General features: G+C 50.6%; 1 protein-coding gene across 3 annotated transcripts; it reads left to right on the top strand.

Moving 5' to 3' along the window:
- Positions 1–1,569: 1,569 nt before the first annotated feature.
- Positions 1,570–26,944, top strand: nup98 (nucleoporin 98 and 96 precursor). Of its 3 annotated transcripts, none has more exons than XM_061086485.1 (35): positions 1,570–1,729; positions 3,320–3,434; positions 3,841–3,936; positions 4,200–4,385; positions 4,949–5,091; positions 5,445–5,552; positions 6,074–6,254; positions 6,411–6,577; positions 6,709–6,846; positions 7,248–7,383; positions 7,495–7,587; positions 8,001–8,141; positions 8,245–8,378; positions 8,472–8,659; positions 8,766–8,882; positions 9,493–9,673; positions 9,866–9,965; positions 10,547–10,660; positions 10,768–10,906; positions 11,003–11,180; positions 11,264–11,425; positions 12,719–12,952; positions 13,703–13,832; positions 17,432–17,673; positions 18,050–18,234; positions 18,320–18,555; positions 18,692–18,967; positions 19,062–19,219; positions 20,073–20,213; positions 20,326–20,477; positions 21,991–22,212; positions 23,637–23,878; positions 23,955–24,109; positions 24,892–25,003; positions 25,838–26,944. In XM_061086485.1, the coding sequence occupies exons 2-35, from the start codon at positions 3,356–3,358 to the stop codon at positions 26,035–26,037; spliced, it is 5,466 nt and encodes a 1,821-aa protein (XP_060942468.1). In that variant the 5' UTR covers positions 1,570–1,729; positions 3,320–3,355; the 3' UTR covers positions 26,038–26,944. The 3 variants fall into 3 exon arrangements, with proteins under 3 accessions (XP_060942468.1, XP_060942467.1, XP_060942469.1); XM_061086484.1 differs by having other exon boundaries at positions 7,998–8,141; XM_061086486.1 differs by lacking the exon at positions 3,841–3,936 and having other exon boundaries at positions 7,998–8,141.
- Positions 26,945–27,218: the final 274 nt, after the last annotated feature.

Genomic DNA, 27,218 nt, shown 5'->3' with positions numbered 1-27,218 from the left:
GATACTGAAATAAACGAATAACGCTACTTTTCAAATTCAAATGTCTGTTTTTCCACTAAGGAGCAGTTTTGGTGAAAAACTAATGCTGCCCTGACAATTATTACCTTTCCATGAGGCTATTGCTTTAGACAAATAGAAAAAAGATAGAATTTTTCATGGTGTTAAATGGGTTATTTTTATTTTTTATTGTTTTTGGGGAGGCTGGGGGGTTTGGAACCCTTTATTCGTGAATAATGGCTGAAAATGCAGTGAGTGGGAAAAGTGGGGGTGGCTGTTTTTGCACTAAGGAGTGGTTTTGGTGAAAAACTAATGCTTGCAATCAACTCAGAATCATGAAAAACCCCTAGTTTGACCCCTCACAAGTTACTTAAAGCCAAATTTAACATTTTCGATTTTTCAAAAATCGGTTACAGGTACCCGAACTTTAAGCAATTTTTTAGGAGGTTTCCCACGGGAGTTGAATTTCAACATTTTAAGACATGATGTTACACACCTTCCTAAACACAATTGTGAAGAAATTTCTTGGTAAGGATTTACTTCCCAGATTGGTCAAATATCTGCTAAAATGCCCTTACTCTGACATCTTAAGGTTGAGATTTATGTGAATTAGATGCAGCTAAAGTAAATAAACTCAATCAGTCACTAGTCTAATGAATCCAAGCAGAAGCTTGTGTCCACAGTGAACGTGCACAGCCAAGGGGACAGGATGCACCGGATCCAGCACCGGATAGTTCCAGGAGCAAAATACTTTAATACACTCTTTTTCAGTTTTGATGAAAAGCTAAATTTGAAAGTAAAATGTTATCATTATTGATAGGAATGATGAGAACCGGGAATGTCCCATCGCTCTGCCAAGGCCCGACAGGCTCCTTATGAAAACACATTTAAATTCACTAGCTCAGGAATTTTATTCAGATCTGCACCAGATTACACAAACATAAATATCATCGCAATGAATATGAATTGTTCTGAGAGAAATCTGTGAATATGTTGAACTCTTTTTTCACTTTGTTGACGAAAGTGAGAAACAATCCTTGATCTGGACTCAAAGTTTACTAAGTACCCTGTGCCGTGCCCCACTCCGGGCTTTTGATGTAATCCTGCTTTTAAAACATGTGATGTATCATCATCTCTGTAATAAAATACAAGGAGTAAATGAAAAAGCTTTTGACATTTTAAAAATTAGTTGTGAGATAAGTGAGAAGCAAGGAGGAGGCTCCTTGTACAGTTGGTAGTTGTTATTTTTTATGCACATACAGTCTTTTAGTTTAGTATTTTTAACCTTGATCGTGTTTTTCAGTTTTTGATTTTGTTCCAAAACGAATGAAAATGTGAATAAAGTTGATCAAATAAAGGTGTGATCAGGAGTGTCGCACCATGTGAAATCCGGTAGGTGGCAGTAGTGAGTCTCAGTGGACACCAGCTGCCGGGAAGCGTAGAAGAAGCAGCCGTGTGACGTCAGACAGTGCGCAGACGGTTTTCCCTCGCTGACTCGAAGCTTCGCATGTTCCCGATGTTCCGTTAAAACGCGTCAGTGTTCGAATCTCTGCGCAGACACCGCGTCGCGTCGCGTTCACCGCTGGAGGAGAAGCGAGGCCGCCGCGGAGTCACCCGCTCGCTGCCCGTCCGCCGAGCCGAGCTACCGAGCTAGCGCCGGAGCTAGCATCGGAGCTAGCAGCGGAGCTAGCAGGCTAACGCTAGCCTGACAGCTAACAGTGTCAGAGCGGCGGTGAGTGTCCGATAATAGGCTCCTTGTGTGTGTGCGTGCCTGCGTGTATATACATGCTCACTGTGTGTGTGAGAGGCGAGAGTTGTGTGACTAATGCCTCGGGTGTGAGTTGTGTTTGCGGAGCTAACGTGTTGTTAGCAGGAGCGGAAGTGATTCTGCTAACTTTAACTGGTGATGTCTTTATCCCAGATGTTGATGGTCGGTCGCTGATTAGTCCGCTTCACAAACCGTGTGTGTGTGTGTTTGTGTTTGTGTGTTTGTGTGTTTGTTTGTGTGTTTGTGTGTTTGTGTGTGTGTGTGTGCGGTGATCTACTGAAGGTGTCGTTAAAATCAAACAAAACCCCATCACGTGTTAATGTGACGTGTCAACAATATCAAATACTAGATATCGTGTAAAAAACGTGACGTGTGAAGTGAATGAGCTTCTGGCCTGACGACCTCATGACGACCTCATGACGAGCTGATGACGAGCTGATGACGCCACCGAGCCGCTGTGACGTTCGCTGCTTCACCTGGACGAGCTCCAGTCTGATGACATCAAACGCTCTGGCTTGTGTGTCGTGGTTTGTGTAATGCAAGTGATTGTGTGTAATCCACAGATGATGTGTGTGAAGTGTGTTGTCAACATGACGTGTGTGACGAGGCAAATCTGAAGCTCCTTCACTTCACGTCGTTTCCAATCCTTTCAAGTTTTTTTATAAGGGATCTATTATTTGATATTGTTGTTTCAACGTCACGCAGACACGTCTCATTAACACGTGATGGGGTTGTGTTTGATGTTTATTAACGACACCGCCAGTAAATCACTGCACCACACACACACACACACACACACGCACGGTTTGTGAAAAGGACGAATCTTCAACCGACCATCAACATCTGGAATTAAGACACCATACCAGCAGTTAAAGTGGACCCCGGTTGTGTGTCTCAGCTGGCTCCGCCCCCTGGTGGTTACGGTGTGTTGGGGTGGACGGGTCTCTGACGACACAGCTCGCTACACCTGGAGTTCAGTAACGACTCGGACCCGAGGAGCAGAACTTCTCCTCGGACCCGAGGAGCAGAACTTCTCCTCGGGTCCGAGGAGCAGAACTTCTCCTCGGACCCGAGCCCAGTTCAAACTTCACGTGTCTGATTTCCTCTTGATTCGGTGACAAGGACTCAGCTGCTCAGACACGTTATTAACACACGTACTTTAGTTCGGTTTCGAGGTATTTGTACTTAACTCAAGTATTTCCATTTTACTTCTACTTCAATGCAAACAAATTCCTTAAGGACTTGTTTATTTAAAGGTGAGGGGCGCATTGAGATTATTTAGTTTATGAGATTAGAGGAGTTTTGGTTTTCGGTGCAAATATCTTTTGAGATTGTTCAAAGCTAAACAAACTAGTTCAGTTTATATAATTTAAACGTTTTTTAAAAAAGTATTTTTTTGTACATTATTTATGGTCTGATATATCTGTGTCAGTTGTTCATTTTGAACTATGTCCACTCGCTCACTGGGAAGCTTCCGGACGTGGACTCACTCTGACATGTTACAGACATTTCACCAGGAGGCTGCAGGAGAATAAAGTTGATGTTTGTCTCCAGGCAGAAGACTAGGTGCCGTCCTGTTAACCGGGCAAGATGTTCAACAAGTCATTCGGGACCCCCTTCGGTGGAGGAACGGGGGGATTCGGCAACTCGTCCACCTTCGGACAACAAAGTAAGTTTCCTTATTTCTAATAACTTGATTTAATTCCAACCCACAGCAGCCTTAGGTGCAGCGCTTTCTCACAGACCATCTAAAAGATGGTTTCCACATGAAGCTGTGAAGCATAGGAAGTAAAAACACCAAATCGAACCAAACCAAAAACGCACTTGGCTTATAAAATCAGATAATTGTCTGAATAACTGTAATTATAAAATATTTGGGATGAACGGAGGTGGGTGTTTTATTTCAATCAGTGAAGTCTGATTCACAAACAGAAAACCCCCCACAACCCGGTGATGGTGATGTGAATCAGCTCTACCTGTGGGAGCAGTGGGAGAAAGCTTCTGTTTTTATTTCCGGTGATTTAAAGCGTCACTCAGTGTCGTGTCAAACCGTCGCGTGAACTGTTTATCTGCAGACACAGGCTTTGGGGCGGCAGGAGGATTTGGGGCTTCTACGTTCGGGACCACCACCAACACTGGAGGACTGTTTGGTTCCACACAGAATAAACCTGGTTTGTCAGCTCTTGTCTCATTTTCTCCACGTTTTAGTGACATTTCTTTATTTAAAGTGCTTTGTGTTGCCTCGTTGAAACATATCTGAAGATTCCCAGTTTGGTCTGAGTTAAACTCAACTGAGCCCAGTTGCGGATTTACACTTGAACAACTCCTGAAGACTATTTGTTGAAATGTTCTGCACAAATAAAGTTTTAAATTGTAGAACTTGTTTTAAAGACGTGTTAATGAACTTTAATCTGCTCCTGTCTCTTTCCCGCAGGCGGTCTGTTTGGATCGAGTACGTTCACTCAACCAGCGGCGTCCGCACCGAGCACCGGCTTCGGCTTCGGTGCAGCGAGCGGAACCTCCACCAGCTTGTTTGGCAACACGGGAACCGGCACCAGCACCGGACTCTTCTCCCAGCAGAATAATGCCTTCAGTGCCAACAAACCCACATCTTTTGGAAGTGAGTCATTGCTGCGGTTAACAATTCACACCTTTTTTAAGGGGTGACTTTACTTATTCAGAGGAAATCGTCATGACAACCTGTCACTCGACTGATGCAACGGATGAAATTCAGAAACCAGAAAGCAACCGAGATTCTTGCTGGTTTAAAAGTTTGACCTTTGTAAACAGTTCAATTCATCCAATTTCTTCTGTTCCTTTATACCCAGGGTGCATTTCATGATTCATTATTATGCACCGACACTAATGTGATGTTTACGTTATGGATCTGAAATGTAATAAGTGTTTGCCTGAATAAAACAAGACAAGTTTCTCTGTTCAGTCTGAACTGAAGAAGACGAGGGGTAGATCTTCTCCATGAGCCTCAAGCGAGTCCAGTTTCCGTTGTGTTGCTCAGGAACACGGGTGTTTTCACAGACTGTCGCTGAAATGCAGCGTCTCGCTGCCTGAAATGTTGCAGATAAAAGATTCTGCTGATAAATCAAGACATCAGAGAACAGCCGACAGGTTTAATGTCCAGTTGACATTTGGTTAAGTTATTCTGGCCTCTCTTCTGTCGTCCAGGCTTCGCGACGAGCACCAGCAGCGGCGGCGGGCTCTTCGGATCCACCAACACCGCCTCAAACCCGTTCGGTGGAGCCAACTCTCTGTTCGGAGGCGCCGGGTTCCCCGCAGCACAGCAGCCGGGAACAACCGTGAAATTCAATGTGAGTAAATCTGATGCGACGACAAGGAACCTGTTCTGAATCTGTGACTCTGGTTTATACCACTAACTTAATCGTCTGTGTTCACCTTGGAAAAACAAGGCAAGACTGAGGAGGAAGTCCAGAATGAATGAGGGTCCGGATAAATGTATAGATGATGGAGAAACATTTCCAGGATCTGAAAATGTTTCATACTATGAATGAACAAAAGTATTTAAAATGAAGCTTCAAACGGATCTGCAGTTACAGATGCTAATGTCCTCACAATGAAATACAAGTTTAACAGTTTACAATCTGTATGTTTCTTGTTTGTAAAAGAGTGAACAGAGCGTTAACAGATCTTTGTTCCCATTCAGCCTCCAATAGGAAATGACACGATGGTGAAAGCTGGTGTGACCACGAGCATCAACACCAAACACCAGTGCATCACGGCCATGAAGGAGTACGAGAACAAGTCCCTGGAGGTGAGTGGACACCAGACGAGTTCATCAGCTGCTTGTGTTAGTGACTCGTGGCTGGGCAGGTTTGATTTGATGGAGCTCTCCTGTTAACGTCCATGCAGGATTCAGAGAAAACCATCAATTGGATAATCTGCGTGAACTGGTTCAAGCGATTTGTTTGAGTGACCTTTTTGTGCCGATATCGATATTGGGGGCTAATAAGTTTCATAATACCTATATATATGCATTTAAAATGTGTTTGTGATTCCTGAGATGACGTTCTCAAACACAAAAAGTGTAATTGAGCTTTGATATTTATATTTAAACTTTATTATAAATACAAAGAAAAAACAAATGCAACCAAATATAGAATTTGAATGCAGAAAATACAAATCTTTAACATAAGACATCAACATAAATTCACTGTTTGTTTATTCTGTAAAACACAAGTTTTCATATCAGCAAACATCCACACACATATTGATAAAGGTCTGAACCCGTCTCTGTTGATGATCGGATTTGTTGTCTCTCCTGTTTCTCTGCAGGAGTTGAGATTTGAGGACTACACGGCGGGCAGGAAAGGACAGACCAATCCCATGGCCTCAGCGACCAGCAGCTTGTTCAATGCGCCCGCGGCCGCGCCCACTGCCACCACCGGCCTGTTTGGCTCCACGGCGCCCAACACCAGCTTCTCCTTCGGACAGAACAAAGGCACCTTCGGAGCAGGTGAGTGACGACCACAGAAGCTGCGTCTGGCCACATGGATCAGAACCCTTCATGTCTGCTTCTATTTATTTGTAGAAATGATTTAAGGTGTCACCATAGAAGCTTAGTGTAAATCAGAGCAGGTGAAATGACGCTATGTGTTTGTCGTCTCTGTAGCGGCGCCCGGCGGGTTTGGTGCGCCCACAAGCGGCCTCTTCACTCAGCCGGCACAGCAACCGGCCGCCAGCCTCTTCAAGCCGTTCGGTCAGACGACCACCGCGCCCAACACCGGCTTCTCCTTCGGTAACACCAACACCATGGGCCAGGCCAACACCAGCACCATGGTGAGTCATTCAGCTTCTCTCACTCGTCATCATTTAAAAACAAGCAAATCTACTTTAATAAGGATATTTCAAGCATCAGCTGTTGCCTCAACGTGTTCTGTCTGAGGAACGTGTCTGGTGTCTCTCTGCAGGGTTTGTTTGGCAGCACCGCACCGCCTCAGTCGGGGGGGTTGTTCGGCACCGCTCAGACCAGCACCGCCGCAGGCTTCGGGACGGGCACTGGGATGTTTGGACAAACCAACACCGGGTTTGGAAACGTTGGCACACAGGTACAAAGTAAACCAGGGATTGTTTCCAGTGTCAGAACAGAAACAGATAATAACACATGTTTCTTTGTCTGGGTCATAATCAACAAGAAGTTAAAACAATAAAAACAAGCTAAACAAAGACTTCAATATAAACAGATATTAACAGGATGAAACAACTCTGTTAAAAAAATTCAAATCACTATATCAATTAAATAAAAAAAAATTAGATGAAACAAAACAAGGGGATGATAAAAAGATGAAGCTATTAAACTGCATCCGTGTCCAATGACTTCAACTGTAATAGATTATAAATCGTGACTTCTGGGATGGCCACTGGAGCGAGTCACTTCCTGATGGTCTCAGGATGTGGAACACACAGGGAAAGAAGTTTGTTTTCACTCTTCCTGTCTCGTCTCCAACAGCAGAGCTTGTTTGGTAATAAAGCAGCCGGGTTCGGCGCCACCACCACCAGCGCTCCCTCCTTCGGCACCGGCACCGGACTGTTCGGCAACAAGCCGGCTCTCACGCTGGGAACCGGAACCAACACCTCTTCCTTTGGTGAGTGAAGTCTTTGTTGACAACACGGTATGGTTAAAAGTATTGACGTTCATCTGAAGGTAACTATGGCAACAGCACCAATCAACTCCGATCACTTGTTTGTTGGTGGAGGTTTCGCAGCGAATCCGGCTGCAGGGAGTCTGTTTGGAAACAAACCGGCCACTGGTGGACTGGGCGCTGGACTGGGAACCAGCTTTGGAGCAGGTAAGACACCAACCATGACGTCAACATGAAACCAAGAAGAAAGGTCTGAACCTAACTGTCTTAAAACAGACTAACTGCCTGTGAGAGATTCTGTTTGCACAATAATCTTTAAATCGTTCTACAATAAAAACCATAGTATTTAAAAACATTGAATCTTTTGGCCGTGGAAGTCAAGAAGTCTTCTACCTCATCGTGATGAAAGTGGGTGAGATGAGTTGATAACCTATGGTGGCAGGAGAGGAGCAGAGAAAAATGTTTTATATTTAGAAATCTTTGTTTATTAATGAAAAACATTTCAGATATCTTTCATTATTTCTTCTTAACACAATCTACTTTTATCATTTATTTTGAAACGGCAGGTTTCAGACTGTTCTCACAAACATTGTTATAACACATCTGCGTGTATTCAGCAGTAGGACAAGGACAGACGTCTCTGTTCGGAAACAACCAGAACAAACTGGGAACCACGCTGGGAACCATTGGTCAGTTCGGAGCGACAGCGTTCAACAGTGGAACCAGCACCATGGGATTCGGAGCTCCGCAGCAACCAGTCGGTGAGACAGACTCACCACATTCTGACTTTCACTCTGGTGTTTATAGTGAGGTGTTGGTGCTGGTGATGGCAGTGTGTGATTTGGTTGTTCTTCCTTTCTGCAGCGCTCACTGATCCCAGCGCGGCGGCGGCCCAGCAGGCCATGCTGCAGCAGCAGCTCAGCGTTTTGGCCTATTCACCGTACGGAGACTCGCCGCTGTTCAGGAACCCGCTGTCCGACCCCAAGAAGAAAGAGGAGGTGAGTTCGCTCTGAGGTCGCAGAAGCTGCTGCTCTTATGTCGCTCTGCGGATTTAAACAGATTCACATCATCTCCTCTTTTTCTTTTCATAGCGTCTGAAACCAACCAATCCCACGGCCCAGAAGGCTCTGACCACACCCACCCACTACAAGCTGACCCCCCGACCCGCCACCAGGGTTCGCCCTAAATCGCTGTCGTCGTCCGGCTCCTCCAAGTCGCAGCTCTTCGACGGCCTCGATGATGACGAGCCCTCGCTCACCAACGGAGCCTTCGTGCCCAGGTACCCGGCAGCCTGTTCTGTTGCCATGGTAACACACGTGAAGAGAAGCTTCGGGTGTTTGGATCAGCGTGGAGCCTCAGAACAAACCTGTGTGTGTTCTCCACAGAAAGAGTATCAAGAAACTTGTGTTGAAGAACCTGAACAGCAGTCAGTACAGCAGCCAGCCGGAGACAGAGCCCGACGACCTGGCTTCACCCCCCGAGTATCCACAGAACGGACACAGGTGCACACACACACACACACACACACACACACACACACACACAGTATTGAGTAATGAGAATTCAGGACCAGAACAGAGACAAGTCCATCCTCGGAGGACATGAGAAGCTCGTTAGTAACTGTTCACAGCTGTTTCTGTGATGATTCTAAATCCTGCCTGAAGGTTTCCATCAGATCATTTCTGTCTCAGTCATCACAGTTGCTTAGCAACAGCTTCTTCTAGGGTTTTGGAAATGAAGGTTTGATCTGGGTCCAATCAGCTGAAGCCTCTGGATCAAGAGGGGTTTTAAACTCAAGTTTAATTACAGCTACTTTAAAAGCGTGTTGTAAGCAGCTGGTTAACAAAGACATTAATCTGATTCAATGTGAAACTGTCAATTAGGATGAAAACCTCCTTAAAGTCCATTTGGGAGAAAGTCTCATAGAGAAGTTGTTGGTTCAGAGGAGGGAACGAGGGAGTGGTCCAGATATAAATCTTGTGCTACAGGTGCTATGAAAGAATCTGTACATTTAGATCTGTCCAATGATAGCAGGTAGTTCAGATGGTTCCATCTCCAATGAGCTCTTGAGCTTTGTTTTGTATTTGATCTCCTGTGGTCCTCTGTCTGTAGCCTCATGGAAGAGGAGGAGGAGCTGGGGGGCCCCGGCAGCCAGGCGGACGATGACCCGGAGGTCACCCAGTTCTACGTTAACCCAATCGCCAAGCCCATCCCACAGGGCCGCGCCCAGACCAGCCTGCAGGACACCATCAGTGACCTGAACATGCACAAGGCGGCGAGGAACGGCCTGGAGGTCAGCGGGGTCACTGCTGGACACTGAATCATTATCATTACTGTTGTTAACATTTCTAACACAGATCAACTGACTTAGTTAATGAAGTACATTTTCTTTCAGTTTGAATTGAACTGTCACAGATGCAATAGTTGTTCATTGTGTTGATAGTAAAAATGATAACATTGTTCCTGTGTGCGTGCGGATACTCAGCTGAGCAGTGATGACGTGCTGGCGTCTCTGGGGGAGGAGTCTCTGCAGGAGGAGAGAGAGGACGAGCAGCAGGAAATTCAACAGTCTCCTCATCCAGCAGGTGAGACCAACCACAGACTACCAGCAGGGGGGGCTCCACTGGTGGTTTCTATAGATGTCTCTGAGAAAATGACTTCTCACATTATGTGTAGGAGCTATTTCATTAGTTTGATATAATGTGATTCGGGTTGGAGGCCTGAAGGGTTCGAACCCCAGCCCACGCCCAAGTGTCCTTGGGAAAGAGGTTTCAGCTACATGACATGAAATGTGCTGCTTTGTCAAAATAAGCAACTTCCCCCTATTAGGCAAATTAATTGCATTTATACTTGTAGACACTAGGGGGCACTAAGCAGGTAGCAGGTGGTTGTATGAGCTGCAGCAGAGCATGAGGAGAAGAACAAATGTGGCTTTGCTTTTTGAATTCAGCGTGAACTTTAGTTTCACTGGAACATCTTTTGGACAAATAGCCACAACGTCAGTAAACCTTTTCCTCAGGAGTTTGTCTCCGTCTCTAGTTTCAAGTGTTCAATGCAGCTGAGTTTGATCCTTCAGAGTCAAATGGACCATAAAGCACTGGGTGTATTGGAGGGGGGGGGGGGCACTACTCTCAGACAGATTCAGATTCTGTTTCCTGTCGTTCAGGCATCGTCCTCAACCGTGTGGGTTACTACACCATCCCCTCCATGAAGGATCTGGCCGACATGACGGACGAGCACGGAGAGTGTTTGGTGGAGAACTTCACCATCGGCAGGAAAGGTAAAGTTAAAAATCTCCTCGTGTCATTGTTTGATTTAATTTGACGTTAACACGCTTCAGTCAATCTCAGCCACTCGTATCACAAGGCCTCTGATTGGTCCTCACAGGTTACGGCTCCATCTTCTTCCCCGGCGAGGTGAACGTGAGCGGGCTGAGCCTGGACGAGATCGTCCACTTCAGACGCAAGGAGGTCATTGTGTACCCGGATGACAAAAACAAGCCATTAGAGGGGGAGGGGCTTAACAGGTAAGCCTAGAATCCTTCTGCTGTGTGGGATGGGGTCTGATGGGGAAGGGGTCATTGAGCTCATGTCCTAATCTCATGTGGTCACTTTGTGCGTAGACGAGCCGAGGTCACCCTGGATGGCGTTTGGCCAAATGACAAAACGACGTGCACTCAGATCCGGAGCCCGGAGCGTCTGTCGGACATGAACTACGAGGGTCGTCTGGAGAAGGCCTCACGCAAACAGGGAGCGCGGTTCCTGGAGTACAGGACTGAGACGGGCTCCTGGGTGTTCGAGGTCAGTCACTGGATGTCTTCACAGCCAATCACATCATTCAGGGGATTCTCAGGTGTAACAGACTCCTCCCCCTCCTCTCTCAGGTGGCCCACTTCTCCAAGTACGGCCTGCAGGATTCTGACGAGGACGAGGACGTCCCTCTGAAGACCGACCCCAAAAAGTTGAAGACCATGATGTCACCTCCTCCATCCAAGCTGCAGCAGCAACTTCTGCCCTCCCAGCATCAGGGGGCGCCACAGGCTCAGGTAGAGCAGCCTGCGCCCACCCACACTGTTCATCTCTCGTCTCATCCGCAGTGATAAAAGGAACATTTCCCTAAAGCTATGATTTTTATTCAGAATCTGAAGTTCTTTGGATGTTTTTTGTGTTAAATCCTCTTGGACATGAACGCTGCCCTTTGACATGTGACATGTGACCTGGTGCAGCAGTGATGGTGGAGGCGTGGTGTCGAGGTCCAGCCACAGACTCACTCAACCAATCCTCACTCAGAGTCAGCTGTCAATCGTGACGTCTCAGTCTGTTATAGATAATAACAATAATAATATCATCAAATTAGTGATTCAAACCAAACTCATCAGAAACATCTTTACAAACATTTATTTATCTACTTAGATTATTTTAGTTTGGTCCCAGCTGCTAACATGGAGGGGTTTATGACCCATACTGCAGCCCGCCACCAGGGGGCGATCCAGAAGATTTGTCTTTATATTTCGGGAGTTGCGTCTTATTTGCGGTTTATTCTTGGTGCTGGGTTCATTCAGTGATCGATCTGTTTCACACATAAATCTATTAAGCTGGATTTTATGCTTTATAATGCTTAATAAATAAATGTTGTTATATTATAATGATCCTCACTGAGCTGGAAACATCCGTTTTCTGTTATTTCAGGGCTCCTTGAAATCATAAACATTTTAGGGATTTGAGTAAAAAAATCTTTAGACTTAAACAGACAAAATATTTTATACAAAATATAAATGAATGTTATTTTTACTGTCGTCTCTGTAACACAACATCAAGCCGGTGGGAAGCGGACGTGTTGAGTCCAGGTAGAAGTGAACGTGTGGTGCAGATGTTCTCTTTATATTTACAGATGTGACGTCCTCCAGCTGAGGAACAGATCGTCATGACAACACCAACGCTGCAATAAGCAAAATGAGCAGAAACACTGAGAATCTCTGATGTTTTTATTCTGATGTATTAAAATGAGCTCATGGTTTGAAATGATTTTATAAGAACTTCTTCAGCAGGAAACTCAAACCTGCTTCAAGTCGTGTGACAAACTTTCTTTGTTTTTTAATCTAACAGTAAATAAAGTGATTGAAAATGATTCAGAATCTTTGGTCTGTAAAGTTTGTTTGAAGAACAACAAACGATGATAAAAATCTGATGTGTAGTAAAAAAAAATGATCTAAAAACTTCCAGTTGGGTTTTTGATTCCATTTCAGAGGAGGAACTCTTTCACTGATTTGATTTGATCCGCTCTCCTTCAGCCTCAGGACCCTCACGCTCAATGATCCATGTTTGCTCTGTCTCTTCAGTCCACGGTCGTGGATCTTCCCAGCGGCGTGGCCGAGCTGGACAGCGACATGGCCGACATCACCCAGAGCTTCCCGACAGAGAGCCTGCTGGGCGGGGGGGAGGACAGCGTGCTGCCCGGGGACACGGACGCCTCATGTGGGACGCTCGGGGGTTTGACCTCTGCCGAGCTCGATGCCATCTCTGCGTCCAGCCACATGGCGTCCACGCTGGGCATCAACCCGCACACGCTCCAGGTAGAGACAGCGTCCAGGGACAGGAGGTTCCTCACGTCAGAAGAATGACCCTGTGTCTCTGTGTCCCTGTGACCCTGTGTCTCTGTGTCTCTGTGTCCCTGTGTCTCTGTGACCCTGTGTCTCTGTGTCCCTGTGACCCTGTGTCTCTGTGTCTCTGTGTCCCTGTGTCTCTGTGACCCTGTGACCCTGTGTCCCTGTGTCTCTGTGACCCTGTGACCCTGTGTCCCTGTGTCCCTGTGTCCCTGTGTCCCTGTGTCCCTGTGTCTCTGTGTCTCTGTGTCTCTGTGTCTCTGTGTCTCTGTGACCCTGTGTCTCTGTGTCTCTGTGACCCTGTGACCCTGTGTCCCTGTGTCCCTGTGTCCCTGTGTCCCTGTGTCCCTGTGTCTCTGTGTCTCTGTGTCTCTGTGTCTCTGTGTCTCTGTGACCCTGTGTCCCTGTGTCTCTGTGACCCTGTGTCTCTGTGACCCTGTGTCTCTGTGACTCTGTGTCCCTGTGTCCCTGTGACCCTGTGACCCTGTGTCTCTGTGTCCCTGTGTCCCTGTGTCTCTGTGACCCTGTGTCTCTGTGTCTCTGTGACCCTGTGACCCTGTGTCCCTGTGACCCTGTGTCTCTGTGTCTCTGTGTCTCTGTGTCCCTGTGTCCCTGTGACCCTGTGACCCTGTGACCCTGTGTCTCTGTGTCCCTGTGACCCTGTGTCTCTGTGTCTCTGTGTCCCTGTGACCCTGTGTCTCTGTGTCCCTGTGTCCTCAGATCATGAAGGCGTCTCTGTTCGCTGAGGACGAGGACGACAGCGACTGGTTCCAGAGCCGAGGAGCCAAGCAGCTTCCTGACGTCTCGTCCCCTCGCATCGTTCTGCCCGGAGCGCCGAGCCGCTCCTCGGGTACACAACCTGCTGACACACAACCTGCTGATACACAACCTGCTGACACAACCTGCTGATACACAACCTGCTGACACACAACCTGCTGATACACAACCTGCTGGTACACAACCTGCTGACACACAACCTGCTGACACACAACCTGCTGATACACAACCTGCTGGTACACAACCTGCTGATACACAACCTGCTGGTACACAACCTGCTGACACACAACCTGCTGATACACAACCTGCTGACACAACCTGCTGATACACAACCTGCTGACACACAACCTGCTGATACACAACCTGCTGACACACAACCTGCTGATACACAACCTGCTGACACACAACCTGCTGATACACAACCTGCTGACACAACCTGCTGACACACAACCTGCTGATACACAACCTGCTGGTACACAACCTGCTGGTACACAACCTGCTGATACACAACCTGCTGATACACAACCTGCTGATACACAACCTGCTGACACACAACCTGCTGATACACAACCTGCTGACACACAACCTGCTGATACACAACCTGCTGACACACAACCTGCTGATACACAACCTGCTGACACAACCTGCTGACACACAACCTGCTGATACACAACCTGCTGGTACACAACCTGCTGGTACACAACCTGCTGATACACAACCTGCTGATACACAACCTGCTGGTACACAACCTGCTGACACACAACCTGCTGACACACAACCTGCTGACACACAACCTGCTGACACACAACCTGCTGACACACAACCTGCTGATACACAACCTGCTGGTACACAACCTGCTGACACACAACCTGCTGACACACAACCTGCTGATACACAACCTGCTGATACACAACCTGCTGATACACAACCTGCTGACACACAACCTGCTGACACACAACCTGCTGACACACAACCTGCTGATACACAACCTGCTGATACACAACCTGCTGGTACACAACCTGCTGACACACAACCTGCTGACACACAACCTGCTGATACACAACCTGCTGATACACAACCTGCTGGTACACAACCTGCTGACACACAACCTGCTGACACACAACCTGCTGATACACAACCTGCTGATACACAACCTGCTGATACACAACCTGCTGACACACAACCTGCTGACACACAACCTGCTGACACACAACCTGCTGACACACAACCTGCTGATACACAACCTGCTGATACACAACCTGCTGACACACAACCTGCTGACACACAACCTGCTGACACACAACCTGCTGACACACAACCTGCTGGTACACAACCTGCTGACACACAACCTGCTGGTACACAACCTGCTGATACACAACCTGCTGGTACACAACCTGCTGATACACAACCTGCTGGTACACAACCTGCTGGTACACAACCTGCTGATACACAACCTGCTGATACACAACCTGCTGACACACAACCTGCTGATACACAACCTGCTGACACACAACCTGCTGATACACAACCTGCTGATACACAACCTGCTGGTACACAACCTGCTGGTACACAACCTGCTGGTACACAACCTGCTGGTACACAACCTGCTGATACACAACCTGCTGACACACAACCTGCTGACACACAACCTGCTGACACACAACCTGCTGGTACACAACCTGCTGACACACAACCTGCTGGTACACAACCTGCTGATACACAACCTGCTGGTACACAACCTGCTGGTACACAACCTGCTGATACACAACCTGCTGGTACACAACCTGCTGGTACACAACCTGCTGATACACAACCTGCTGATACACAACCTGCTGACACACAACCTGCTGATACACAACCTGCTGACACACAACCTGCTGACACACAACCTGCTGATACACAACCTGCTGGTACACAACCTGCTGGTACACAACCTGCTGGTACACAACCTGCTGGTACACAACCTGCTGGTACACAACCTGCTGGTACACAACCTGCTGACACACAACCTGCTGGCACACAACCTGCTGGTACACAACCTGCTGATACACAACCTGCTGATACACAACCTGCTGATACACAACCTGCTGGTACACAACCTGCTGATACACAACCTGCTGATACACAACCTGCTGATACACAACCTGCTGATACACAACCTGCTGATACACAACCTGCTGATACACAACCTGCTGATACACAACCTGCTGACACACAACCTGCTGACACACAACCTGCTGACACACAACCTGCTGGTACACAACCTGCTGATACACAACCTGCTGATACACAACCTGCTGGTACACAACCTGCTGGTACACAACCTGCTGGTACACAACCTGCTGGTACACAACCTGCTGGTACACAACCTGCTGGTACACAACCTGCTGATACACAACCTGCTGATACACAACCTGCTGATACACAACCTGCTGATACACAACCTGCTGATACACAACCTGCTGATACACAACCTGCTGATACACAACCTGCTGATACACAACCTGCTGACACACAACCTGCTGACACACAACCTGCTGGTACACAACCTGCTGGTACACAACCTGCTGGTACACAACCTGCTGGTACACAACCTGCTGGTACACAACCTGCTGGTACACAACCTGCTGGTACACAACCTGCTGGTACACAACCTGCTGATACACAACCTGCTGGTACACAACCTGCTGGTACACAACCTGCTGATACACAACCTGCTGATACACAACCTGCTGACACACAACCTGCTGACACACAACCTGCTGACACACAACCTGCTGACACACAACCTGCTGGTACACAACCTGCTGGTACACAACCTGCTGGTACACAACCTGCTGGTACACAACCTGCTGGTACACAACCTGCTGATACACAACCTGCTGGTACACAACCTGCTGGTACACAACCTGCTGATACACAACCTGCTGGTACACAACCTGCTGGTACACAACCTGCTGACACACAACCTGCTGGTACACAACCTGCTGGTACACAACCTGCTGGTACACAACCTGCTGGTACACAACCTGCTGATACACAACCTGCTGATACACAACCTGCTGACACACAACCTGCTGGTACACAACCTGCTGGTACACAACCTGCTGATACACAACCTGCTGACACACAACCTGCTGACACACAACCTGCTGATACACAACCTGCTGGTACACAACCTGCTGATACACAACCTGCTGATACACAACCTGCTGATACACAACCTGCTGGTACACAACCTGCTGGTACACAACCTGCTGGTACACAACCTGCTGATACACAACCTGCTGGTACACAACCTGCTGGTACACAACCTGCTGACACACAACCTGCTGGTACACAACCTGCTGATACACAACCTGCTGGTACACAACCTGCTGGTACACAACCTGCTGACACACAACCTGCTGGTACACAACCTGCTGGTACACAACCTGCTGGTACACAACCTGCTGATACACTTAGTGGTGAACTGCAAATTGTTATTTCATGAGGGTAAAACAATGTCTCCCTCTCCCTCTCCCTCTCCCTCTCCCTCTCCCTCTCCCTCTCCCTCTCCGTCTCCCTGTCTCTCTGTCTCTCTGTCTCTCTGTCTCTCTGTCTCTCTGTCTCTCTGTCTCTCTGTCTCTCTGTCTCTCTGTCTCCCTCTCCCTCCCTCTCTCTCTCTCTCAGTGGGGGGTCTTCTTCAGGCTCGTTTTACCTCCGGCCTCCTCTCTCAGCTCTCAGACTCCCCTCAGCCTCCTCTGTCCCGGGCGTCCCTGACGTTGGGCGACACCCCCCGCTCATCACACTGGGCAGCACAGGGCCCCTCCTTCCTACTGCCCCCCCGAACTCCAGAGCCGTCGATCAGGACGATCGGCGTGCGGCGCCTGGGCGGCCCGGTCCCTCTCAAGGAGTCGGTGACTTTGGGGAAGGTTGGTGTGTTTTAAGCACGTGTTCACACTACATGACCACGCCCCCTCCCTGCTCCGCTGTCGACCGCCCGCAGCTCGGAGCGCTGTCGTCAGTAATATATTTATTTAAAAGTGTTACGGGGAAAGGAAAGGAGTTGCGAGCCTCTCAGACTTCATACAGCCAGCCACCAGGGGGCGATCCAGATGATCTGGCTCCAGCAGTCATGTCGTCCATCTTTATTCACTGTCTGAGTTTGTTGTTTCCAGACTTCTGTTGTTTTTCTTATGAAGTTTCTGCAGCCTCACTTGACTCGTTACTGCCTCCAGTGGTGACAAATAATATAAGAAACAGAGAAAGCGTTGTGTAACAGTAACGATGAGTGCGGTGGTTTCCCAGGGTGCTTTGCTGATGGACGTCGGGCTGTTCCAGGGCCGGTCCTTCCGTGTGGGCTGGGGTCCGGGCTGGACGCTGGCGCACTGTGGCGAGCGGCTCAGTTCACCGGGATCCAAGCAGCTCGACCACAAAGACCTGAGCTCCAAGACCGACTTCAGCTTCCTGCCAAAACCTGCCAGGAACAAACCGTGAGACGGACACAAACACACTTCATGATGTTTATTAGATTTCCTCCAGATGAAAGTTGACCGTGGTTCTGATCGTCTCCTGCAGTCTCGTGGAAAGCCCCTACAAAGTGACGCTGGAGCAGCTGGTGGGTCTGGAGCCTCAGGAGGAAGAGGGACAGACAGTGCTGCAGCGCCCCCTGGAGATCTGCCTGGAGCACAGCACCATCAGCACCACAGACTCCTCCCCCTGCCCGCTGGTGCGGCCGCAGACCGGTGTGGCAGCGCTGCACGAATACGCCAAGTGGATCACAGAGCTGAACGCCACGCAGGGGGAGGCGGACCGTAAGAGAAGCAACAGTGACTTTGTGTTTTGACAGAATATCAAAATAAGAGTAAAGCTGTGTTTGATTGGAAAAGATCAAGTTCTGATGATGTCACCTCTCCACATTTGACCCTCTGACCTCTGACCTCCCTGCAGCTCTCCTGGGCCACTGGGCCGAGGTCTGGACCCTGTGTGAGGCTCTGTGGGGCCGGCTGGGCCCGGCCGACCACGAGCCGGACGCGGAGACGCAGAGCGACTACGAGCAGCAGCTGGAGAGACGGAGGACCTTCTCTGCCTGGCTGTCCCGCGGCGCCACCTGCAGGGTGGAGGAGGAGGTGGCTCTGGCTGGGAAGGGTCGCCACACGGAGGCCATCTTCAGCTACCTGACCGGCAACCGCATCAGTGAGGCGTGTCGAGTGGCTCAGAGGGAAGGTGAGCAGCACACTCCACATTCAGCTCCAGCTCTTCTCTCTCGGGAGACTTTGACATCGGACTGAACTCGATGTCCTTGTGCTCTGGTCTTCAGGAGACCACCGGCTGTCCCTGCTGCTGTCCCAGGCCCTGGGCTCTCAGTACTGTCGGGACCTGCTGGCTCTTCAGCTCGCCGACTGGAACCGCATGCAGACCGACAGCTACCTGCCAGAGGAACGGCTTCGCATCTTCACGCTTCTGGCAGGGAAACCGGTACGACACCTTGAGTGTGATCGTGTTCGATCAGAACAAGAAGCCCGACTGAACAAACGTCATGTTTCAGATCAGAGGGCAGCGATGAGGACGTGGAGACATGGGTGATTGTTTGACTTCCAGCTAGGGGGGTCACGATACCAAACATTCAGTAGTCGGTGCCAACACCAGTAAAATAACACGATTCTCGACGCCAATTTCGATACCACGGTAAAAAAAAAGTGCATTATTTGGATGTTGTTAATGTCATATACGGTAGTTCAATGTGCTTGCGCATATACTGAGGGTTATACGGTAGTTGCGGTCGCATGTGAGTGACGCTTTGTTGTGAGACACGTTGTGCATCAAATGATACATCTGCCTCACGCCGGGTTTACACCGGACGCTGAAGCGACTCGTCAGCGCAGCACCAAGCCTTAACTAACAGCTGGCTCCGTCCACTCCCATGACGCTTCAGCTTCCGGTGTAAACAACCAAGCACCGGCGTGCTAAGGATTAGCGCGGAGCGGCGGCGTTGCTTCCGTGTCCGGTGTAAACCCGGCGTCAAACGCTAAATGCTTCCATACACGACTCTTTGTGCCTTTTTAATAAACAAGTCGAGGGGGGGGCGAACGCTGCAGTTGCCGTCTTGGTTTCCTGAATGTAAACGTCGCCTGGCGCAGCACCGATGCTAATGCTAAGTTGCTAACAGCTGCTAGCATCGGAGCTCACGGTGCCTACGGTGCTTCAAACACTTGGGCGTCGGCATGGTTTGGTTATGTTAGTATCGTAGGTATCGTAGGTATCGGTTCTGGTGACGTCCCTACCTCCAGCGTGTGGTCCAGGGTGTGAAGCTGCTTCCTGTCCCCTGCAGGTGTGGCAGTCGTCGGACTCCGTGGTGAACGTCTGCTCACAGCTGGACTGGAAGCGCTGCGTGGCGGTCCACCTCTGGTTCATGCTGCCTCCCACCGCCTCCACGGCCGACGCCCTCGCCAAATACGAAGCTGCCTTCCAGGTCAGCCGCCGTGTTTCTGTTCACAGTTTGTTGGTCGTTGAGTGAAACGCTGAAGGAACCAGAGACTTCCTGCTCCTCCTCCACTGATCCTCAATCCTTCATTCCTCCTCAGGGCTCCTGTGAGGGGGGGAAGTACGCCTGCGCCCCCCTGCCTCCGTACCTGGAGGCGGAGAAGATGGACATGGAAGAGGAGGAGGAGGAGGAGGAGTCTAAACGACCTCTGTACGACCTCTGTTTCCACCTGCTCAAACTCTACAGTGACAGGTAAACACGTTGATCATAAACTGAGAGTTCATGATCCACAGGCTGATGTGAGTGAAACGTCCTTTAATCCCTGCGTGTCCCCCTGTGTGTCCCCCTGTGTGTCCCCCTGTGTGTCCCCTCCTCATGTCCTCCTGTGTGTCCCCCTGTGTGTCCCCCTGTGTGTCCCCCTGTGTGTCCCCCTGTGTGTCCCCCCGTGTGTCCCCCTGTGTGTCCTCCTGTGTGTCCTCCTGTGTGTCCCCCCGTGTGTCCCCCTGCGTGTGTCCCTGTGTGTGTCCCTGTGTGTCCTCCTGCGTGTCCTCCTGTGTGTCCCCCCGTGTGTCCCCCTGCGTGTCCCTCCTGCGTGTCCCTCCTGTGTGTCCCTCCTGTGTGTCCCCCTGCGTGTCCCCCTGTGTGTCCTCCTGCGTGTCCCCCTGTGTGTCCTCCTGTGTGTCCTCCTGTGTGTCCTCCTGTGTGTCCCCCCGTGTGTCCCCCTGCGTGTCCCTCCTGCGTGTCCCCCTGCGTGTCCCCCTGCGTGTCCCCCTGTGTGTCCCCCTGTGTGTCCCCCTGTGTGTCCCCCTGTGTGTCCCCCTGTGTGTCCTCCTGTGTGTCCTCCTGTGTGTCCTCCTGTGTGTCCCCCTGTGTGTCCCCCTGCGTGTCCTCCTGCGTGTCCTCCTCATGTCCCCTCCTGTGTGTCCCCCTGTGTGTCCCCCTGTGTGTCCCCCTGTGTGTCCCCCTGTGTGTCCCCCTGTGTGTCCTCCTGCGTGTCCTCCTGCGTGTCCTCCTGTGTGTCCCCCTGCGTGTCCTCCTGCGTGTCCTCCTCATGTCCCCTCCTGTGTGTCCCCCTGTGTGTCCCCCTGTGTGTCCTCCTGCGTGTCCCTCCTGCGTGTCCTCCTCATGTCCCTCCTGCGTGTCCTCATGTCCCTCCTGTGTGTCCTCCTGCGTGTCCCTCCTGCGTGTCCTCCTCATGTCCTCCTGTGTGTCCCTCCTCATGTCCCTCCTGTGTGTCCCTCCTGTGTGTCCCTCCTGCGTGTCCTCATGTCCCCTCCTCATGTCCCCTCCTCATGTCCCCCTGTGTGTCCCCTCCTCATGTCCTCCTGCGTGTCCCTCTGCGTGTCCCTCTGCGTGTCCTCCTGTGTGTCCCTCCTGCGTGTCCCTCCTGTGTGTCCCCCTGCGTGTCCTCCTGCGTGTCCCTCCTGCGTGTCCTCCTCATGTCCCTCCTGCGTGTCCTCATGTCCCTCCTGTGTGTCCTCCTGCGTGTCCCTCCTGCGTGTCCTCATGTCCTCCTGTGTGTCCCTCCTCATGTCCCTCCTGTGTGTCCCTCCTGCGTGTCCTCATGTCCCCTCCTCATGTCCCCTCCTCATGTCCCCCTGTGTGTCCCCTCCTCATGTCCCCCTGCGTGTCCCCCTGCGTGTCCTCCTGCTTGTCCTCCTGCGTGTCCTCCTGCGTGTCCCCCCTGCGTGTCCCCCCTGCGTGTCCCCCCTGCGTGTCCCCTCCTCGTGTCCCCCTGCGTGTCCCCCTGCGTGTCCCCCTGCAGACACTACAGTCTCCAGCAGCTGTTGGACCCTCTGTCCGTCACCTGGGAGCGTCTGGACTACCGTCTGTCCTGGCACCTGTGGGGCGTCCTCCAGGCGCTGCACTACACTCACCTGAGCGCCTCAGGACAGGGACTCCTCCACGCCAGCTACGCCGCCCAGCTGGAGAGCGCCGGCCTGTGGCACATGGCCGTCTTCATCCTGCTGCACATCCAAGACCACGCGTACGTCCTCCCCTCCGTCCTCCCCTCCGTCCACCCGTCCACATGTCCTCAGGTGTTTCAGGTTGTCCCTCCTCTGGTTCCTGACGAGCTGCTTCACGGGTTGTGTCACGTGACGAAGCGGATCTTCTTAGATTAGATTTCTTTATTTATCCACACAACGGGGAAATTCACTTGTTACAGCAAATAAGAGAGAAACAGAATTTAAGTAACAGTGCCGAAGCAACAATAAAAAAGAAAGATCAAAATATATACACAACTAAACTACACAAAATGAGAGTAAAAATATACAGAAACAAACACAACCTGCAAAACAGACACTGTGCAAGAGCAGGAACTGGGGAGAAAGTGGAATGATGTAAGTGTTATTGTAATGAAAACTAAAGTATTATAAGTAATATTGCAACAGTAGTGACCATGATACAGAAAAAATAATTAAAAGTAAGTGACCATAATATAAATAATACTACAAGATAGTATAATGGAAATATAAATATTGCAATGTAACCATTATAAGTGACCATGATATAAATATAGATGTAAAGTGTTGAATATTATTGTGCATAGTAGTGATCTGAGTAAAACAACTGCTGCAGCAGAGAGACGCTCTGGACCTCCTGGGCCCTGGACCTCCTGGGCCCTGGAGGACCTCCTGGGCCCTGGAGGACCTCCTCGGCCCTGGAGGACCTCCTCGGCCCTGGAGGACCTCCTCGGCCCCGGACCCTCCTCGGCCCTGGAGGACCTCCTCGGCCCTGGAGGACCTCCTCGGCCCTGGACCTCCTCGGCCCTGGACCTCCTCGGCCCTGGACCCTCCTCGGCCCTGGAGGACCTCCTCGGCCCTGGACCTCCTCGGCCCTGGACCTCCTCGAACCTCCTCGGCCCTGGACCTCCTCGGCCCTGGACCTCCTCGGCCCGGGACCTCCTCGGCCCTGGAGGACCTCCTGGTCCCGGGACCTCCTCGGCCCGGGACCTCCTCGGCCCCGGACCTCCTCGGCCCCGGACCTCCTCGGCCCCGGACCTCCTCGGCCCTGGAGGACCTCCTCGGCCCTGGACCTCCTGGGCCCGGGACCTCCTCGGCCCTGGACCTCCTCGGGGCCCTGGACCTCCTCGGCCCTGGAGGACCTCGTGGGCCCTGGACCTCCTCGGCCCTGGACCTCCTCGGCCCTGGACCTCCTCGGCCCGGGACCTCCTCGGCCCTGGACCTCCTCGGCCCTGGACCTCCTCGGCCCTGGACCTCCTCGGCCCTGGACCTCCTCGGCCCTGGACCTCCTCGGCCCTGGACCTCCTCGAACCTCCTGGGCCCTGGACCTCCTGGGCCCTGGACCTCCTGGGCCCTGGACCTCCTGGGCCCTGGACCTCCTGGGCCCTGGACCTCCTGGGCCCTGGACCTCCCTGAAGACTCATAACTGCTCTCTTCTCTTCTTCAGTCAGCGGGAGCGAGCCGTCAGAGAGATGCTGACCCTCCACTGCCCCCTGCAGGAGACGGACGAGTCTGCGCGGAGGGAGCGCTTCCTGACGGAGAGGCTGCTGATCCCGGAGCGGTGGATCCACGAGGCCAAGGCCACCCGAGCCCACCGGGACGCAGACAGCCACCAGGAGGCGCTGCACCTGTACCGGGCCGGATACTGGACCCAGTGTCACCGGCTGCTGATCCAGCACCTGGCGTCAGGTCTTTAATAAACACCCCAAGAGTTTCAAGATATTTAGTTTTTAGTTCTTTTAAATGCTAATGATTTGTCCTGCAGATTGCATCATCAACGACAACCACGACTACCTGCTGGAGTTCCTGGAGGGGCTGGGGGTCCCGGAGCACAGCAGCTGCATCCAGGACTGGGACACCGCGGGGGGGGTGTACCTGGACTACATCAGGGTCATCAAGACGCTGCAGGACATCCAGCAGGTCGTGTGTCTGTCTGTGTGTCTCTGTGTGTCTCTGTGTGTCTCTGTGTGTCTCTGTGTGTCTCTGTGTGTCTCTGTGTGTCTCTGTGTGTCTGTGTGTGTCTCTCTGTGTCTCTCTGTGTGTCTCTGTGTGTCTGTGTCTGTCTGTGTGTCTGTCTGTGTGTCTCTCTGTGTGTCTGTCTGTGTGTCTCTGTGTCTGTCTGTGTGTCTCTGTGTGTCTCTGTGTCTCTGTGTGTGTCTCTGTGTGTCTCTGTGTGTCTCTGTGTCTCTCTGTGTGTCTCTGTGTGTCTCTGTGTGTCTCTGTGTCTCTCTGTCTGTCTCTGTGTCTCTCTGTGTGTCTGTCTGTGTGTCTCTGTGTGTCTCTGTGTGTCTCTGTGTGTCTCTGTGTGTCTCTGTGTGTCTCTGTGTGTCTCTGTGTGTCTCTGTGTGTCTCTGTGTGTCTCTCTGTGTGTCTCTGTGTGTCTCTGTGTGTCTCTGTGTGTCTCTGTGTGTCTCTGTGTGTCTCTGTGTGTCTCTGTGTGTCTCTCTGTGTGTCTCTGTGTCTGTCAATCAAATTATAAAATATATTTTTTAAGTTTAAGTGAGTTTGTTACTTAAGAAAAGTTAAAAAATATATAAAAAAGATGTAAGTGAATGAAATATCAAAGTGAATCATATAAATATAAATACAGAAGGACTTGTAAAGTGTTGACTGTAACACGGATGCTCCATTAATGAGTAAAGTAACTACTTTAATAAAGTAACTGAGTACAGTAACTGATGTGTGGTCCTGCTCGCCATCAGATGGAGAACGCCGGCTACGAGCTGGAGCGTCTCTACACCGACGTCACGTCGCTCTGCGGCCGGATCGAACTCCTGCCCTGCAGGACGGCCAGAGACCGGCTCGCCCAATCAGGTGAGGGCTGCTCTGTGACTCAGTTTGAAGGGGGCGGAGTCCAGATGAGTCCGCAGCAGTTCCCTCCAAATAAACATCTGTCCCCTGATTGGCTGAAGTTAGATGAACAGGAGGAAGAAGTTTGAAATGATGTTCTTGACTCAGTGTGACATCACTTCCTCCTCCCTCCCTCATCCCTCCTTCTCCCTCATCCCTCCTTCCTCCTCCCTCCCTCATCCCTCCTTCCTCATCCCTCCTTCCTCCTCCCTCCCTCATCCTCCTCCCTCTCCCCTCCTCACTCCTTCCTACCTCCTTCCTCCTCCCTCATTCTCCCTCCCTCCCTCCTCCTCCTCCTTTCCTCCCTCCTCCTCCTTCCTTCCTCTCCCTCCTCCCTCCTCCCTCTTTGCTCCTCCCTCCTTTCCTCTCCCTCCTCCCTCCTTCCTCCTCCCTCCTTTCCTCTCCCTCCTCCCTCCCTCCTTTCCTCTCCCTCCTCCCTCCCTCCTTCCTTCTCCCTCTTTGCTTCTCCATCCTCCCTCCTTCTCCCTCCTTCTTCCTCCTCCCTCCTTCTCCCTCCTCCCTTCCTCCTCCCTCCCTCCTTCCTCCCTCCTCCTTCCTCCTCCCTCCCTCCTCCCTCCCTCCCTCCCTCCCTCCCTCCCTCCCTCCCTCCTCCTTCCTTCCTCTCCCTCCTCCCTCTTTGCTCCTCCCTCCTTTCCTCTCCCTCCTCCCTCCTTCCTCCCTCCCTCCTTTCCTCTCCCTCCTCCCTCCTCCCTCCCTCCTTCCCTCTCCCTCTTTGCTCCTCCCTTCTCCCTCCTCCCTCCTTCTTTCCTCTCCCTCCTCCCTCTCTCCCCCGTGCAGAAATGGCGAAGCGTGTGTCCAACATCCTGCGTGCGGTGCTGAGCCTGCAGCAGGGCGACGTGGCGTGCGACTCCCTCAGCATCCCGCTGGCCCAGCTGGCGCCGCACATCACCCGCCTGCCGATGCCGGAGGACTACACGCTGGAGGAGCTGCGAGGCCTCACGCAGTCGTACCTCCGGCAGCTGATCATCAGCCAATGAGAGCGCAGGAGGAGAGCAGACTGTCATGGCCGACGTCCTGACGACGCAGAGAGGAACGTTTCATCGGTTCCCGGACGTCGTCCGTTACATTTCTCTAGCAGGAAAAAAAACTGAGCTCCGATGATTCTTCACGAAACAGGAAGCGTTTGAAACAGGAAGTGCGTCCGAGCTTTTTCACATTTTAATCGGCGGAAACTTTCTATTTGGTTAAAAATTTCCACTTCTCAAGTCGTCGTTTGTGGAACTAAAGATATTTTCCAACAATAGATGAATCTGCTGGTTTGTGTTTGAAGTTAATCAGAAACCTCGGGACGCCTGTAACCGTGGCAACGAGGTGAAACTCGATTGGTTCGTTTGATCAGCTGATCTTTGTTTCCAGGAACATGTCGTCACTGAGTCACTCGTTTGACCTCTGACCCAAACAGGCTCCGCCTCCCCGATCATCTTTTCAAAGATGAGGTTTTATAAGTGACAGCAGCTGTTAGCTTAGCATCGAGGCAGCAGCGTCTGTTGTGTTGATATGTGAATAAAGATGGAGGACGAGCGGCGGCGTCCGAACGCCTCCACGTGTGGAGCGGACATGTCTGACGTCTATTTTTGTAGATCTTTGCTTTTTCAGTTTGAATGTAAATGTAACAAACAGTTTATTCAGTGAAGAGTTTCGCTCAAAACCAGATTGAGTTTAAATACACATTTTATATTTTTGGAGAATCAAATATCAGTTTATTTTTATTCTCCAAACTGGAGGCAACTCTTCACGGATCAATGATTGTTTCTTTTCTGTTGCAGACAAACTCATGTGGCCATTTTTTTTCAAAGTTAAATGAATTTCACTGTTTCTCGTTCTCTTGTGTGCGCATGTTTACTGATGATTGTTTATTTTTTAATAAAGTTGAGTAGAATGAAAGATGATTCCTTTATTTTTTACATTTAAGTATCAGAAATAAAATTGCTGACTTGAATATTAAACAGGTTCAAAGCAAACTTCATGTTAATCAAATAAAACAAGTTTTTTTACACACAAACTTTATTGCAGATTATTTGACAAACAAATGTACGATCTACAGTTTTGACATCTGGAGGAAACGCTGCTCTCACTTTGGATGTGGTGACGTCTCTTCATCGATGGTTCACATGACAGGTTTGCACAAAGGACACGCCCACATCAGGCGTTAACACAA

This window comes from Limanda limanda, chromosome 14 (assembly GCF_963576545.1).
Source record: "Limanda limanda chromosome 14, fLimLim1.1, whole genome shotgun sequence".
Classification (NCBI taxonomy): domain Eukaryota; kingdom Metazoa; phylum Chordata; class Actinopteri; order Pleuronectiformes; family Pleuronectidae; genus Limanda; species Limanda limanda.
Note: the sequence above shows the minus strand (reverse complement) of the source record. Positions and strands in the feature narration are given on the sequence as shown.

Coding starts and splice junctions, on each gene's coding strand:
- nup98 (XM_061086484.1), top strand. CDS start 3,356: ATGTTCAACAAGTCATTCGGGACCCCCTTCGGTGGAGGAACGGGGGGA. Junction 4,386..4,948: donor CAAACCCACATCTTTTGGAA/GTGAGTCATTGC, acceptor TCTGTCGTCCAG/GCTTCGCGACGAGCACCAGC. Junction 7,588..7,997: donor GGGAACCAGCTTTGGAGCAG/GTAAGACACCAA, acceptor GCGTGTATTCAG/CAGTAGGACAAGGACAGACG.